Source organism: Physeter macrocephalus, chromosome 6, assembly GCF_002837175.3.
Source record: "Physeter macrocephalus isolate SW-GA chromosome 6, ASM283717v5, whole genome shotgun sequence".
Taxonomy (NCBI): domain Eukaryota; kingdom Metazoa; phylum Chordata; class Mammalia; order Artiodactyla; family Physeteridae; genus Physeter; species Physeter macrocephalus.
Window position 1 is genome coordinate 66,507,926 of NC_041219.1, and position 17,419 is coordinate 66,525,344.

The window sequence follows — 17,419 nt, forward strand, 5'->3', positions numbered from 1 at the left end:
GGTGGGAATGTAAATTGATACAGCCACTATGGAGAACAGTATGGAGGTTCCTTTAAAAACTAAAAATAGAATTACCATATGATCCAGCAACCCCACTACTGGCCATGTACCTAGAGGAAACCATAATTCAAAAAGACACATGGACCCCAATGTTCATTGCAGCACTATTGACAATACCCAGGTCATGGAAGCAACCTAAATGCCCATCGACAGACAAATGGATAAAGAAGATGTGGTACATATATACAATGGAATACTACTCAGCCATAAAAAGGAACCAAATTGGGTCATTTGTTGAGATGCGGATGGATCTAGAGAGGTCATACAGAGTGAAGTAAGTCAGAAAGAGAAAAATATCGTATATTAATGCATATATGTGGATTCTAGAAAAATGGTACAAATGAACCAGTTTGCAGGGCAGAAATCGAGACACAGATGTAGAGAACAAACGTTTGGACACCAAGGGGGGAAAGTGGTGGGGTAGGGGTGGTGGTGTGATGAATTGGGAGATTGGGATTGACATGTATACACTGATGTGGATAAAATTGATGACTAATAAGAGCCTGCTATATAAAAAAATAAAATTAAATTAAAAAAATTTTTTAAGAAAACTACAATGAGGTATCACCTCACACCAGTCAGAATGGCCATTATTCAAAAAATCTACATAAAGTAAATGCTGGAAAGGGTGTGGAGAAAAAGGAACCCTCTTGCCCTGTTGGTGGGAGTGTAAATTGATACAGCCACTATGGAGAACAGTATGGAGGTTCCTTAAAAACTAAAAACAGAACCCTCATATGACCTAGCAACCCCACTACTGGACATATACCCTAAGGAAACCATAATTCAAAAAGAGTCATGTACCACAATGTTCATTGCAGCTCTGTTTACAATAGCCAGGTCATGGAAACAACCTAAATGCCCATCGACAGACGAATGGATAAAGAAGATGTGGTACATATATACAATGGTATTGTACTCAGCCATAAAAAGAAACGAAATTGAGTTATTTGTAGTGAGGTGGATGGACCTAGAGTCTGTCATACAGAGTGAAGTAAGGCAGAAAGAGAAAAACCAATACCGTATACTAACACACATATATGGAATTAGGAAAAAAAAATGGTTCTGAAGAATCTAGGGGCAGGAAAGGAATAAAGATGCAGACGTAGAGAATGGACTTGAGGACACAGGGAGGGGGAAGGGGAAGCTGGAACGAAGTGAGAGAGTGGCATGGACATATATACACTACCAAATGTAAAATAGATAGCTAGTGGGAAGCAGCCACATAGCGCAGGGAGATCAGCTCGGTGCTTTGCGACCACCTGGAGGGGTGGGATGGGGAGGCAGGGAGGGAGACGCAAGAGGGAGGAGATATGGGGGTGTATGTATATGTATAGCTGATTCACTTTGTTATAAAGCAGAAACTAACACACCATTGTAAAGCAATTATACTCCAATAAAGATGTTTAAAAAAACTATCAAAACTGAATTGTATATTTAGTATTTTAATAAATACTAACATCATAATTCAAGCAGTTTTCTGGAAAATGAAAACTCTTGAAATTACATATTGAAAGGACACTTTTCATATTGAGAAAAGTTACCCTGAGTAACAAACCTGAAACATATTTTTGGAAAACCTATTGGACTTTTAGGGGAAAAAAAACTTCCTTTAAGCATCTAAGCAAAAAGTTCAAGTCATTTGTAAGGGAAAGAAGTTCAGTATGTCATCAGAGTTTTGGACAGTAATCCTTTTTTCCAAAAGAAAGTTAAATAATATTTTTATGACCCTCAAAAAAGAAAATGTGAGACAAGGGTGTTTTAGCCAGCAAAATTGACTTTTGAGTATAAAGGCCACAGAAAAACTGTTATCAACACCCAGAACCCAGAAACTTATTTCCTTGAGCACTTCCTGAGGAATTTATTGGAAAATGACCATCAGATAGTCAAAATGACTGGAGGGATGTGACATAAAGACTTGTAGAGCAGATAATATTTAATGATAGTGAGAAGAGAGACTGTATAATATGTATAGTATAGATACCATATGATGTGGATAGAATAGCTCTATAAAAAATGGAAGTGGAATAGGAAGCACATATGAAAAGTGGAATGAGCATAATGTTTGCTTTATTGTATTAACTGGGGTAAAAAGGATAACACTGCAAGTCATATACTGGACAAGATGGTGCTGAGGGGATAAAGGATATTATCTAAAGATATTTATTATACCATTAGAACACAATTGCAAACCTTCTTAAATAAAAATAATAATAATAAAGCAGAGACAAACCAAAAAAAGAAAAAAAAACCAGAGTAAAATACATTTCATATAAAATATGTGTATATTAAATATAGTATTATACAACTTTTTTGTAAGATAGTTTACAGAGGAACACAAATAAACACAAAAATAAAATTAAAAATAAAACAATGAAAGTTAAATCATAATTTTTAAAAAATGTTTATGTATGGGGGAAGAAGGGAATAGTGTAAAGGGTTCAAGGATAAATGTTGGGCTTCTTGGAATATACACTGTTTTGTAGATTTAACTTTTGGAATTGTGTAAATATTTAAAATAATTATAAACATTGATTTTTTAAAAAAATCATCCCTAGAAATTGAAAACAAACTTAAAAGAAGTCAAATACAAATACTGCAATTACAGTTTTATATTTCACCACAAAGGTTTCTTTTATATTTGCTAACAGCTCAAAATGTGAATTTGAAGTTTATAAAAATAATGTTTAATAGTTGGACTCCAAATAAATAGGCACGGTCCTTGACTTTTTCTTCCACGTCTAACACAAGGAAACAACTCAAATGAAAAGAGTCAACTCAAGGGAATGTTACTCACTATCTTTTCTTTTTCATTTCTCTAGGAAAATAAAGGAAAGTCTGGAGTGTTTCCCTGTTAAATTGAATAACTTGATCCACACACTTGCACAAATGACAGCCATAAATCCTGCCAAATCTACTTCTCAGACTTATTCCTGGGAATCCTGTACGATGAGTGCAACCCAGTCAATCCAAAGAGCGACAATTTTAGGGTTCAGCAAGAAAACTAGGCATGTAAGTCTCAAGTCTGTCATCTTGACTTAAATATCATTTGACTACATCTCACACTTCCCTTCACTATGCTACACATTCTTCCTTATGCCATGATTTTTTTTTTTGCTACACAACTGAAAAATCAGTTACAGTTTGAACAGAAGTGCCATTAAGGTAGACGTTCCAAGGAGAAATCATAATAACCAGAGCTACTAGTAGAGAACCACCAAAGAGAACAGTTTCTGCCCTGTGGTAGACGATAAATCAAGACCTAATTAAAATGTCCACAAGAAAAGAAGATCAGAAATTAGGCAGTCTGTTCCCAGCACCTAAGATTATGATATTTTTATATACTGTGTTTATAGGTAATTTTGCCTTTACAAATTGCATCTCTTATCTTTTGTGATGATTTTTTTTTTTTTTGCAGAGAGGTTCTTACTTTGTTTAGTTTACATGAAACAGAATTTTAGAATGTATTGAAGGTTGATATTGCCATCTTCTGATTTTGTCTCTTTATTTTCTGCAGCTTTATCTAATCCAGGTGACTCACAGTAACAATGAAACAAGCCTGACAGAAAAATCATTTGACCAGTTTTCAAAACTTCACAGCCAACTTCAAAAGCAGTTTGCATCATTGGCCCTGCCAGAGTAAGGACTGTCCTACATAGTGTTTTGCCTTTAGTACTTGTCCCTGAACGTAAGGAAAAATTATGGTTATGGGATTTTCTATCTGTGGGCAATACAACACAGCATTCTGATTCCAATGCCACTGAACCTATCCCAGCAGAGTCTCTATGGCTCTCAGAATAAAGAACCTTTTGTCTCATAAAACAGAATAAAGGTTTTCAATTTTGTTTGCTTTCAGCCATTGATTTTGTAGACAAAAAAAATCAGAACCAATTTTATTTTTCATTGATTATCAGGGAAATTGTTTTATTTGCCTGTTTTTAAATTTGATTGTTTTAGTGTTTTCTATAAAAATAAAATTGAAATTGAAAATACAGAACAAAATTAGATATAGCTTCTCTTTCAACAGATAACTGCAATAAAATGCTCTGATATATTTATTTGCTGTACCAGAAAAATTTATCAATATCAATTAGTATACAAGTAAAATTTATTAACATCAACTCACTTTTGTTATCATTAATTATTAACTTGGACTTGGGTTATCCAAATTTAATTTGTCGTTATCTTCATTTTGCAGTCTTGAAAACCATTGCTCAGTTCATGTTATAATGAAAAAATATTAAGCATAAATAATGTAATTGAAAATACTTCTGTTCAAATAAACCTTCTAAAATTCATTATTTAGAACTAGCCAAATTTATGTTATAGACTTGAGTGTGTATCTTGACCAGAGGTGTACCTTGACTTTAAAAAGGTGAAGTTCTTAGAAATTATGATATTTGCACTTAGGCAAATCAAATGTTATCTTATCTATAGAGTAGTTTCTTGGAATCCACAGGATTGGTTCCAGGACCCCTCCCACAGATACCAAAATCCTTGCATGCCCAAGTTCTATACATAAAATGGCGTAGTATTTACAAATAACCTACCCACATTCTCCTGTATACTTTAAATCACCTCCAGATCACTTATAATATCTAACACAATATAAATGCTATGTAAATACAATGTAAATGCTATGTAAATAGTTGCTGGCATGCAGCAAATTCAAATTTTGCTTTTTGGAACTTTCCAGACTTTTTTTTTTAATATTTCAATCCACAGTTGGTTCAATCTTCAGATGTAGAACCTGCAGACAGGGAGAGCCAACTGTACCAGAATTTTTGTTGAGTAAATGGTCCTTTAACAATGTGAGTGTTCATACCAAACCTGACATACTTTGTACATGTGGATTTTTGTTAGACTTTCAGGATTTAGTCATTTATCAAAGTGTAAATATAAACAACGTCACCAATGGATGGAGAGGTAGTGTGCATTATTTTGAAGACTGTGTAGTTCACATTGATGAAAAACTATACTTGCAGATGTCACAGAGATTTTGAAATACAGATGCTTTAAACATCAGAAAGTCATCAGAGTAAGAGCACGTTCAAGAGACTGAGAGGGAAGGAATGTCATTGTGGAAACTTAAAGACAACAACAGCTTTAAGAGTTATCAAAAAACATCTAATGTAATAACTGAGGAAAAGGAAATACTGGCAAAAATATTCAGTTTGGCTGCAAACATTGAATTCAACATTAGTGGTTTCCATTGTACCCTAATAATTAATGATTTAAAAATATGTTCATTCTTGTTAAATGGCTGTCCTTTTATGTTTCAAAAATGTCTCTGTTCTATTCTTTTCTGTCCCCAATACATATTAGTATAATTTGTAAAACTTTAAAGTGCCAATAATCTCTCTCCATATGCCTCTTCTCGATTTTCAGCTTTAGTAAGGATTCTGTTTTGTTCAACAACTCTTGCCTGGTAATGGGACCTAAATTGATTTTAAAATCATTCAAGCAATGTGTGGAGAGGAGGAATATTTAGTCCTTTGTGCCTTGAACAATATTTGTATGCTAACAGTCCCAAAGGAGCTCTGGCTTATAGCAATGCATACAGAAGACGGATGAGGGCAAGATTTCCTCTGACTCCTAAATTTACTAAGAGAAGCTCTATGAGAATTATGTAAACCCAATCTGGAAAGTATGATCAAAAAGTTAGTGCGGCAACGGGAGAGGCCACAACAGGGAGAGGACGGCGTACGAAAAAAAAAAAAAAAAAAAAAAAAAAAAATCATTTTCAAGAACTGATTACTATGTTATATTTGACATATACCTCAAAAGCGTTTTAAACAACTGAATGACATTACTAGAGCTGAATTCCTTAATTCTCATTTACTTATTTACACACAATACTTTTTTAGTACATACATCTATAAAAAAAGGAATAGAACTGATGTTGAACTCCATTTTATTCTAACAATAAAGAAAATTAATCCACAGTTATACAAGTTAATATTTAAAACCAGCAAAATCCACCTATTTTTCAAATGTATTTCTATGTTTTGATTAATTATATATGGTAATAATTTTTATGATAATTAAATCTGGATGAAAATTTTTAACACTTTAAGCCTTAGTAAGAGTAAAGCAAGAGTAAAAAAGTAAAATGTCAATTATTTAAATACACAGAAATATTATTTTGGACTTCCCTGACACTTCCAACAGGAAGCAATGGATGGGATGTCCTGCAGTTGTCACACACTTCTGTGTGTTTGCTAACAACCCTTCACCATCCCCCATGCTCCTTTGCCCAGAGGAAGGTCTGTACCAAAGAAGCAGAAGAGGAAGGAAGCAACAGCAAGACTGCAGTCAGAGAAAGCTGCTAGATAGTTCCTAAAAAGATACATTTAACTAGCAAAACGTGTTGCCAAATGCTTCCCATTAACAGGTCATGCCACCAATAATTGGTCGTAATCAACGTCTAGCCCGTCAAGATGAATCATCAGATAGTGAAGAGGAAATTCTGCCAGCTAGACCCCTGGGGAAAGTGATATTTTGCTCCGAAAGACTAAGACCAGATGGAAGCATATGCTTGGTAAAATGTTTAATCTAGTTAGTGTAGCAATGTCCCTCGTGAACCCAGAGGAAACAATACCATATGACCTTTTTGAAAAATTATGGATCATTAAACTTCAGAAAGTATTTATTAACCCCCCCACATGTATTTAAAGGACAAATTGTGTGGTCTGCCATAAATACAGTAAGAAGGAAAATATATATTAATTTAGTATGTTAAATTAAATTAGTATTAATATTAATGATAGTTAAAATAGCACAAGTGACCACAGCCATGTTAATGAAACTCTCAGAATTAATCATGCGTTCTGTGGTTTTTTAAAAAACGTTTTCAGTGGCCCTTCCATCTGATGCAGCTTTAACTTTATGAACAATTCTAAGATACAGATGCCAATTCTCAAACTAATGAAGATATACTTTTTTCTTTTAAAACAGGTTTCCTCATTGGTGGCACTTACCTTTTACAAATTCAGATCACAAAAGATTCAGAGATCTAAATCATTACATGGAACAGATATTAAATGGATCGTATGAAGTTGCAAACGTATGTTACAATTTACTTTTATATTTTTACATAAAATATGGACTGTTTTATGTATTATTACTGGGAATATTTTTTAAATACTTTATGATAACATTTTTAGTCCTACATTTATTCAACAAATGTACAAATTAAAATTATCTTGTCAATTCCATGCAAAAACCAACCGGGACTTTAGTTGAAATTGCATCTTAATATCTTTAGATCCATTATCATATACCTATTCAAGTATTTTTAGAATGTTTTTTCAATAATTGTTTATTGTTCTGTTCATAGAACAATAGAAGTATCGTTAGAAGTATTTTGTTATACTAGATATAGTACTTTTATAAAAATCCTTTTCCTGTTTTTTCACCATTATATAGATAGAACTGATTTTGTATATTGACATTGTACCCAACAATCTTACTAACTTCATTTATAATTCTAATAATTATCTGTATTGTTTTTGAATTTTCAACTTACAATCATACTGTCTGCAGATAACAAGAGTTTATTTTTTTCTTTCCAATATTTATATATTGTATTTCTTTTCCTTGCTATTTTATACTCTCTAGGGCTTTCAATAGATATGGAATTGAAGTGGTAGTGGTGGATATACCTACATTATTCTTGAATCCAGGGAAGAAGTGTCTAATATTTCCTTACTAAGTATGTAGATTTTGTAGGTACCCTTTATTATTTTGTTTCCTTCTATTCCTAGGTTGCAATAGTTTTTACAAAGAAAGTTGAATGTTTCAAATTTTTTTTCTGAATCTACTGGGCTGCACAATGATCACCAATAATCCTATTTTTCTCCTTTACTCTGCTAATGTGGTGAATTACACTGAAGAACTTTCTAATTTTAAACAAATTTGCATTACTAAGGTAAACTCTACATGGACGTAATGTTTTATACTTTTTATGTATTATTGGATTTGATTTAACATTTTCTTTAGCATTTGTTTTCATTTTTATTTATGACAGAGATTGGCCTGGAGTTTTTCCTTCTTACAAAGTCATTACCAGGTTTCAGAATCAAGAACATGCTGGACTCATAATATTAGTTGCAAAGAGTTATTGCTTTTTTCCCTACTCCCTGGAACAGTTTGTATAAAATTGGTTTTATTTCTTTAACTTGTAAAGTCATACAGGTCTGGAGATTCAATTTATTTAAGAGCTATAAGACATTTCACATTTCCTGTTTCTTCTTGGGTCTCTTTGTTAAGTTACATTTCTATAGGAATTTGTGCTAATTTATTGGCATAAAGTTATTCATAATATCCTATCATAATCTTTTTAACATTTATAGGATCTGAAAAGGTATTCACTCTTCGATTTCTCACACATATTTCCCGATCCATACTTCCAGAGGATTATGAATTTTACCAATCTTTGTAAAGAATGAAATGTGGGATTTATTGACCCTCTCTATTGTATTCTTTCTCAGTTTCACTTATTTTTTATCTTTATTATTTCCTTCCTTCTGCTTCCTTTCTATTTATAACATCCTCAGATAGTTAATTTAACTTGTTTATTTTCAACCTATCTTCACTTACCCATTTAAAACTCTAAATCCTCTCTCCTAATCAAGATTTAATAGCACCCCACAAGTTTTTATATACAGTATTGTATTTTCTTTATCATTCCTTAAAAATATTTATAAAATTTTCACTGTGAATTTTCCTGGACCATGGATTAAGTCTATTTCACCCACTTGAGTTTTATATGCTGTACTAAAAATATATATCTGTATCCATAAATTTCATAAGTAATTATTGTTGTTTTTGAAATCAATATTTAATATTACTCACATATCTCATTTTCATTGCTTCCTGTAACTCTGAATTTCCGTCTGGGATTGTTCTCCCTCTACCTGAAGAACACCATCTACTATTCCCCTTAATATGAATTTGCTGCTAAAAAAAAAATCTCAATTTGCATTTGTCTGAAAAGTTTTTATTTTACCTTCATTCGTGGAGGATATTTTTGCTGACTATTTGGTATTTGAGCATTTGGATAGCAATGATTTTATTCTAAAAACTTTAAGCCTATCATTTCATTGTCTTTTAGCTTCCATTGATTTTGTTTGGAATCCATCTGTTATATTTGTTGCTTCTTTGAAAAAGTTTTTTTATTCTTTACAATATTATTCATTTCATTGTTGGTTTTCTGCCGTTTTACTTTAATTTGCTCATATATGACTTTGTTTCTACTGATGATGCTTGAGCTTCAGCACTTCTTGAATTTGTGCTATGATGTCTTTCATCACTTTTGGAAAGTTCTCAGTCATTATCACTTCACATATTGTTCATACTATTTCCTCTCTCCTCTTTTTCTGGGACTGTCATCACATATATGTCTATCCTTTTCATTGTACCCTCTATGTCTCATGCTTTTACTCCTGTATTTTTAATTCTTTGTCCTCTATGACTTAGTTTCTGAATAGCTTCTTCTAACTTATCTTTTGGGTTGTTTATTCTCTAATGATCTGTGTTTAACATACTGTTAAGTCCATTCATTGAGTTCTTAATTTCAATTATTCTTCAATTTCAGAATTTCCTTTTTTTTTCAGTTCCTAGTTCTTTGCTGAAAATCTGTCCTTTTTACTATTTCTTCAAAAATGGTAAGCATAGTTATTTAAAATCTTCCCCAAAACTCCAATATTGGGACCTACTGCATGTACATTTTTATTTTCTAATGTTTCTGCTGGTTTTTAATTATGTAGTCTTGTTCCATTGTGAGCCTGGTTATTTTCCTTTTTATTGTGGCCACATATTGTACTGCAATATCCTTTGTAGAAATTGGATGCCTATGTTACTGTTATCCTGGTCTGGAGAATTATAATATCTGAGTACATTAACAATCTAGGGTTGCTGAAATTCAGTTGCAGGGATTCAGATTATTCAAAACTGAACTGTAGCTCTTGTGAGGCTCAGAGCACATCTGTAATATATCTGTTATGAACAAAGAGAAAGAAATGAACAGTATCTGTTCATCATGGGAACAGAACCATGTATAATAATTGGATAACTGAAAACAAAGATGTAAAATGATTGTTGAAAACAGCATTAGACAATAGGGAAGCTACAGTATACTAAATAATTATGTGTAGGTATCTTGCATATTTATGAATTTATCTATTGTATTAGCATACTCAATATAAATTGTATTATATCTTTTGAATATATTTAGTATTTAGGTCTTAATCAGTGAGTAATGTGAAATGAGTTATAAGATGAGATATAAGATAAGATAAGCTTGTAAGATAAGCTTCTGTCCTATAGGATCAAGGCAACTGAATTTATTTCATTGGATTTCAAGTGCTTTTTTGCATATTCAGGAATGTATTATGTTGAAATCTTAATGTTCCTTACTAACTCTGACATTCTCTGAAGGTCATGTCCATTCACTTTGCTATAGTGAAGGGCACTTGGATATGGCAACTGTCTGTAAGGGAAAGCACTGAGGGGATAGTGGATGGGATTGTCATCTTTCATGCTGAGAGCTGCCTTACTGATTATACTAAAGCTGTTTTAAAGATTGTGCCTTTTCAGGATAATTGACAAAATATCTAGTAACCATTGAAAGTGTTAGGCTTTGGACTATTTAAGCAGAGGCAAGTAAGTGCAAAGTGGAGAGGCTTCTGATTTCTGGTCCTAGTGTGAATAGGATAAATATTGAGATCTGTCTTCAGATGGCAGCAAGCTTTCAATAGGGAACTCCTAAGTATATCTGCCTAGACTATGGGTTCATATAGAACTGTTAGCAGAGGATTGTTATGAAAGGGGAAAAGCAAAGGGGTCAGACATATACAGGTAGGGAAGACTTGCAAAGTGCAGCTTATCACAACAAGGTTTAATGAATATTGTTGCTTATCATAATCACAACTGCATAGAGAAAGCTGAACAAGACCACCAAACATGTACCTCACAGTTTTCATCACATTCACATTTACTAATGTGCTAAAAAGTACTACTGTAGAGGCCCCAAGAAATGTTTTTATATTGTTCTTAAACTCTATTGGTCAATATTTAGGGAAAGGAAGGTTGAAGAAATTTCAAACACCTCATTGTTTTTATCTTGGATGAATTAAGATCTAGGATTTGAGTGGGGGAGAAAAAAGGAGATGAAATAGAAGAAAAAAGAAGAGATATTTTTATCATCAAACATGAGATATGACTGTGAAATCACAGATTCCAGAAATGCTCCAAGTGAGAACACATCAACCATCTTCTAACACTGGACTCCCAAAGAGAGCAATCCCATTTTGTCCCAAAATGGTATCAAACAAAAGGAAGCTGATATTATAGGAGTTTCTCCCAAAGTAACACCCTCCTAATAATTTAATTGAATTTTGTACAATGAGTATTTGGAGTACAAGAAAATATCTTCCTAAGATGTAAATCCTACATCTGTTTATTAGTCGTCCTTTCTATACTACAAAATAAATAAGTTAGTGCTATATTAACAAAGATAAAATCAACAAAAATTAAATGTGGGCACTGGCACAATAGGGACCCCTTTCAAAATCTGTCTCCGTCATTCAACAAATGTTTATTGATTGCCTACATTGTATACTTTCTGGCCAATGGTGCAAAATTAGTACCTGGTGATCAATTGTTTCAGAATAACATGAGGAGGTTTTAAAAAGTATGTTCTGAGGCCCATCCTTAGGGATGCTCGTCATATCAGTAAAGGGAGATACAGGCATACTTCGTTTCATTGTACTTCACTTTATTTGCCATTCACAGGCATTACACTTTTTTTACAAATTGAAGGTTTGTGGCAACCCTGCTTTGAGCAAGTCTATTGGCGCCATTTTTCCAACACCATTTGCTCACTTTGTGTCTCTGTCACATTGTGGTAATTCTCACAATATTTCAAACTTTTTCACTATTATTATATTTGTTTTGGTGATCTGTGATGAATGATCTTTGATGTTACTATTGTCATTGTTTTGAGATGCCTCAAACTGCACCCATATAAGACTCTGAACTTACTTGATAAGTGTTGTGCGTTTTGGTCCACATCACTGATTGGCCTTTTCCTCATCTCTCTCTCTCTCCTTGGGCCTCCCTATATTCCCTGAGACACAAAAATATTGAATTTAGGCCAATTAATAACCCTACAGTGGCCTCTAAATGTTCAAGTGAAAAGAAGAGTTACACATCTCTCAATTTAAAGCAAAAGCTAGAAATGATCAAACTTAGTGAGAAAGGCATGTTGAAAGATGAGATAGTCAGAAAGCTGGGCATCTTGAACCAAACACTTAGTAAAGTTGTGAATGCAAAGTAAAAGTTCTTGAAGGAAATTAAAAGTACTACTCCAGTGAACACATGAATCATCAGAAAGAGAAATAGGCTTATTGCTGATAAAAGAGAGTTGTGGTGGTCTGGATAGAAAATCAAACCAGCCACATATTCCCTTAAAAGAAAGCCTAATCCAGAGCAAGACCCTAACTCCCTTCAGTTCTATGAAGGTTAAAAGAGGTGAGGAAGCTGCAGAAGAAAAATTTGAAGCTAGCAGAGGTTGGTTGATGAGGTTTAAGGAAAGTCTCTATAACATCAAAGTGCAAGGTGAAGCATCAAGTGCTGATGTAGAAGCTGAAACAAGTTATCCAAAATATCTAGCTAAGATAATTGATGAAGGTGGATGTACTCAACAACAGATTTTCAATTTAAACAAAGCAGGCTTCTATTGGAAGAAGACGCCATGTAGGACTTTCATAGCTACAGAGGAGAAGTCAATGCCTGGCTTCAGAATTTCAAAGGACAAGCTGACTTTCTTGTCAGGGCTAATACAGCTGGTGTTTAAGTTGAAGCCAATGCTCATTTACCATTCCAAAAAACTTAGGGCCCTTAAAAATTATGCTAAATCTACTGTGCCCTATGCTCTATAAATGAAACAACAAAACCTGGATGCGAGCACATCTGTTTACAATATGGTTTACTAAATATTTTAAGCCCATTGTTGTGAGCCACTGCCTAGATAAAAGGTTCTTTTCAAAATATTACTGCTCATTGACAATGCACCTGATGGAGATGTACAATATTAATGTTTTTTCATGCCTGCTTATACAACATCCATTCTGCAGCCCATGGATCAAGGAGTAATTTTGACTTTCAAGTCGTATTATTTAAGAAATACATTTTTTAAGGCTATAGTTGCTATAGATAGTGAATCCTCTGAGGATCTGGGCAAAGTCAATTGAAGACCTCCTGGAAAGGATTCACCATTCTAGATGCCATTAAGAATATTCATGACTCATGGGAAGAGGTCAAAATATCAACATTCACAGGAATTTGGCAGAAGTTGATTCTAACCCTCATGGATGACTGAGGAGTTCAAGACTTCGGTGGAGGAAGTAACTACAGATGTGATAGGCAAGATAATTAGAATTGGAAGTGGTGTCTGCAGATAGGACTGAATTGCTGTAATCTCATGATGAACCTTTAACAGATGAGGAAGAGCTGCTTCTTATGCATGAGCAAATAAAGTGGTTTCTTGATGCGGAATCTACTCCTGGTGAAGATGCTGTGAAGATCGTTGAAATGACAACAAAAAAATTAGTTGATAAAGTAACATCACAGCTTGAAAGGATTGACTGCAATTTCAAAATACATTCTACTGTGGGTAAACACTATCAAACAGCATTGCCTGCTACAGAGAACTCGTTTGTCAAAAAGAGTCATCAATGGGTCACACTTCACTGCTGTCTCATTTTTACAAGTTGCTGCAACCACTCCGACCTTCAGCAACCACCACCCTGACTAGTCAGCAGCATCAGCATAAGGGTTAGACCCTCCCCCATCAAAAAAGATTATGACTCGCTGAAGGCACAGATGATAGGTAGCATTTTTTTAACAGTAAAGTATTTTTAAATAAGTTATAAACATTGGTTTTCTTTAGACATAATGCTATTGCTCACTTAACAGACTACAGTATATTGTAAACATGACTTTTATATGTACCGGGAAACCAAAGGTTCATGTGACTGGCTTTATTGCGACATTGGCTTTATTGTGGTGGTCTGGAACTGAACCTATAATATCTCCAAGGTATGACTGTATCTGGTATCTGTGTTGGGTTTTTTAATTTGTTTTAACATATTTATTGGAGTATAATTGCTTTAAAATGCTGTGTTAGTTTCTGCTGTATAACAAAGTGAATCAGCTATACGTATACATATATCCCCATATCCCTTCCCTCTTGTGCCTCCCTCCCACCCTCCTTATCCCACCCCTCTAGGTGCTCACAAAGCACAAAGCTGATCTCCCTGTGCTATGCAGCTGCTTCCCACTAGCTATCTATTTTATATTTGGTAGTGTATATATTGTCAGTGCTACACTCTCACTTCCTCCCAGCTTACCCTTCCCTCTCCCCATGTCCTCAAGTCCATTCTCTACATCTGCATCTTTATTTCTGTCCTGCCCCTAGGTTCAACAGACCATTTTTTTTAGATACCATATATATGTTTCAGCATACGTTATTTGCTTTTCTCTGTTTTCTCTTACATCACTCTGTATGACAGACTCTAGGTCCATCCACCTCACTACAAATAACTCAATTTCATTTCTTTTTATGGCTGAGTAATATTCCATTGTATATATGTGCCACACCTTCTTTATATCCATTCATCTATCAATGTACACTTAGGTTGCTTCAATGTCCTGGCTATTGTAAATAGGGCTGCAATGAACATTGTGGTACATGACTCTTTTTGAATTATGGTTTTCTCAGAGTATATGCACAGTGGTGGAATTGCTGGGTCGTATGGTAGTTCTATTTTTAGTTTTTTAAGGAACCTCCAAACTGTTTGCCATTGGGGCTGTGTCAATTTACATTCCCACCAACAGTGCAAGAGGGTTCCCTTTTCTCCACACCCTCTCCAGCATTTTATTGTTTGTAGATTTTTTGACGATGGTCATTCTTCTGATCAGTGTGAGGTGATACCTCATTGTAGTTTTGATTTGAATCTCTCTAATGATTAGTGATGTTGAGCACCCTTTCATGTGTTTGTTGGCAATCTGTGTATCTTCTTTGGAGAAATGTCTATTTAGGTCTCTGCCCATTTTTGGATTGGGTTGTTTGTCATTTTGATATTGAGCTGCATGAGCTGCTTGTATATTTTGGAGATTAATCCCTTGTTAGTTGCTTCATTTGAAAATATTTTCTCCCATTCTGAAGGTTGTCTTTTTGTCTTGTATGTGGTTTCCTTAGCTGTGCAAAAGATTTTCAGTTTCATTAGGTCCCACGTGTTTCTTTTTGTTTTTATTTCCATTTCTCTAGGAAGTGGGTCAAAAAGGATCTTGCTGTGATTTATGTCATAGAGTGTTCTGCCTGTTTTCCTCTAAGAGTTTTATAGTGCCTGGCCTTACATTTAGGACTTTAATCCATTTTGAGTTTATTTTTGTGTATGGTGTTAGGGAGTGTTCTAATTTCATTCTTTTACATGTAGCTGTCCAGTTTTCCCACCACCACTTATTGAAGAGGCTGTCTTTTCTCCATTGTATATTCTTGCCTCCTTTATCAAAGGTAAGGTGACCATATGTGTGTGGGTTTATCTCTGGGCTTTCTATCCTCTCTCCTGTTGCGAGCACAGGCTCCGGACACGCAGGCTCAGTGGCCATGGCTCAGGGGCCTAACCGCTCCACAGCATGTGGGATCTCCTGGACTGGGACACAAACCTGTGTCCCCTGCATTGACAGGCGGACTCTCAAGCACTGTGCCACCAGGGAAGCCCCAGCTCCGTTTTTCTTTCTCAAGATTGCTTTGGCTATTCAGGGTTTTTTGTGTTTCCATACAAATTGTAAAATTTTTTGCTCTAGTTCTGTGAAAAATGCCATTGGTAGTTTGATAGGGATTGCATTGAATCTGTAGATTGTTTTGGGTAGTATAGTCATTTTCACAATGTTGATTCTTCCATTCCAGGAAAATAGTATATCTCTCCATCTGTTTGTAAAATCTTTAATTTCTTTCATCAGTGTTTTACAATTTTCTGCATACAGGTCTTTTGCCTGCTTAGGTAGGTTTATTCCTAGGTATTTTATTCTTTTTGTTGCAGTGGTAAATGGAAGTGTTTCCTTAATTTCTCTTTCAGATTTTTCATACTTAGTGTATAGGAATGCAAGAGATTTCTGTGCATTAATATTGTATCCTGCTACTTTACCAAATACATTGATTAGCTCTGGTAGTTTTCTGGTAGCATCTTTAGGATTCTCTATGTATAGTATCATGTCATCTGCAAACAGTGACAGTTTTACTTCTTCTTTTCTGATTTGGATTCCTTTTATTTATTTTTCTTCTCTGATTGACATGGCCAAAACTTCCAAAACTATGTTGTATAATAGTGGTGAGAGTGGGCAACTTTGTGTTGTTTGTGATCTTAGAGGAAATGGTTTCAGTTTTTCACCCCTGAGAAAGATGTTGGCTGTGAGTTTGTCCTATATGGCTTTTATTATGTTGAGGAAGGTTCCCTCTGTGCCCACTTTCTGGAGAGTTTTTATCATAAATCGGTATTGAATTCTGTTGAAAGGTCTTTCTGCATCTATTGAGATGAGCATATGGTTTTTATCCTTCAATTTGTTAATATGGTGTATCACATTGTTTGATTTGCATATATTGAAAAATCCTTGCATTCCTGGGATAAACCCCACTTGATCATGGTGTATGATCCTTTTAATGTGCTCTTGTATTCTGTTTGCTAGTAGTTTGTTGAAGATTTTTGCATCTAAATTCATCAGTGGTATTGGCCTGTAATTTTCTTTTTTTGTGACATCTTTGTCTGGTTTTGGTATCAGGGTGATGGTGGCCTCATAGAATGAGTTTAGGAGTGTTCCTCCCTCTGCTATATTTTGGAAGAGTTTGAGAAGGATAGGTGTTAACTCTTCTCTAAATGTTTGATAGAATTCACCTGTGAAGCCATCTGGTCCTGGGCTTTTGTTTGTTGGAAGATTTTTAATCACAGTCTCAATTTCAGTGCTTGTGATTGGTCTCTTTATATTTTCTATTTCTTCCTGGTTCAGTCTCGGAAGGTTGTGCTTTTCGAAGAATTGTCCATTTCTTGCAAGTTGTCCATTTTATTGGCATATAGTTGCTTGTAGTAATCTCTCATGATCCTTTGTATTTCTGCAGTGTCAGTTGTTACTTCCCCTTTTTCATTCCTAATTCTGTTGTTTGAGTCTTCTCCATTTTTTTCTTGATGAGTTGGCTAATAGTTTATAAATTTTGTTTATCTTCTCAAAGAACCACCTTTTAGTTTTATTGATCTTTGTTATCATTTCCTTCATTTCTTTTTCACTTATTTCTGATCTT

At 34.4% G+C, this 17,419-nt stretch overlaps 1 protein-coding gene across 2 annotated transcripts in view; it reads left to right on the forward strand.

The window, feature by feature from the left end:
* The window catches only part of PIK3C2G (phosphatidylinositol-4-phosphate 3-kinase catalytic subunit type 2 gamma), a 370,041-nt gene that overhangs the window by 289,178 nt on the left and 63,444 nt on the right, over positions 1-17,419 (forward strand). For both annotated transcript variants that reach the window (XM_024129228.1, XM_007126978.3), the window contains 3 exons: positions 2,883-3,072; positions 3,578-3,699; positions 7,018-7,126. In XM_024129228.1, coding sequence (XP_023984996.1) covers positions 2,883-3,072; positions 3,578-3,699; positions 7,018-7,126 — 421 coding nt within the window. The remainder of the gene's footprint in view (positions 1-2,882; positions 3,073-3,577; positions 3,700-7,017; positions 7,127-17,419) is intronic.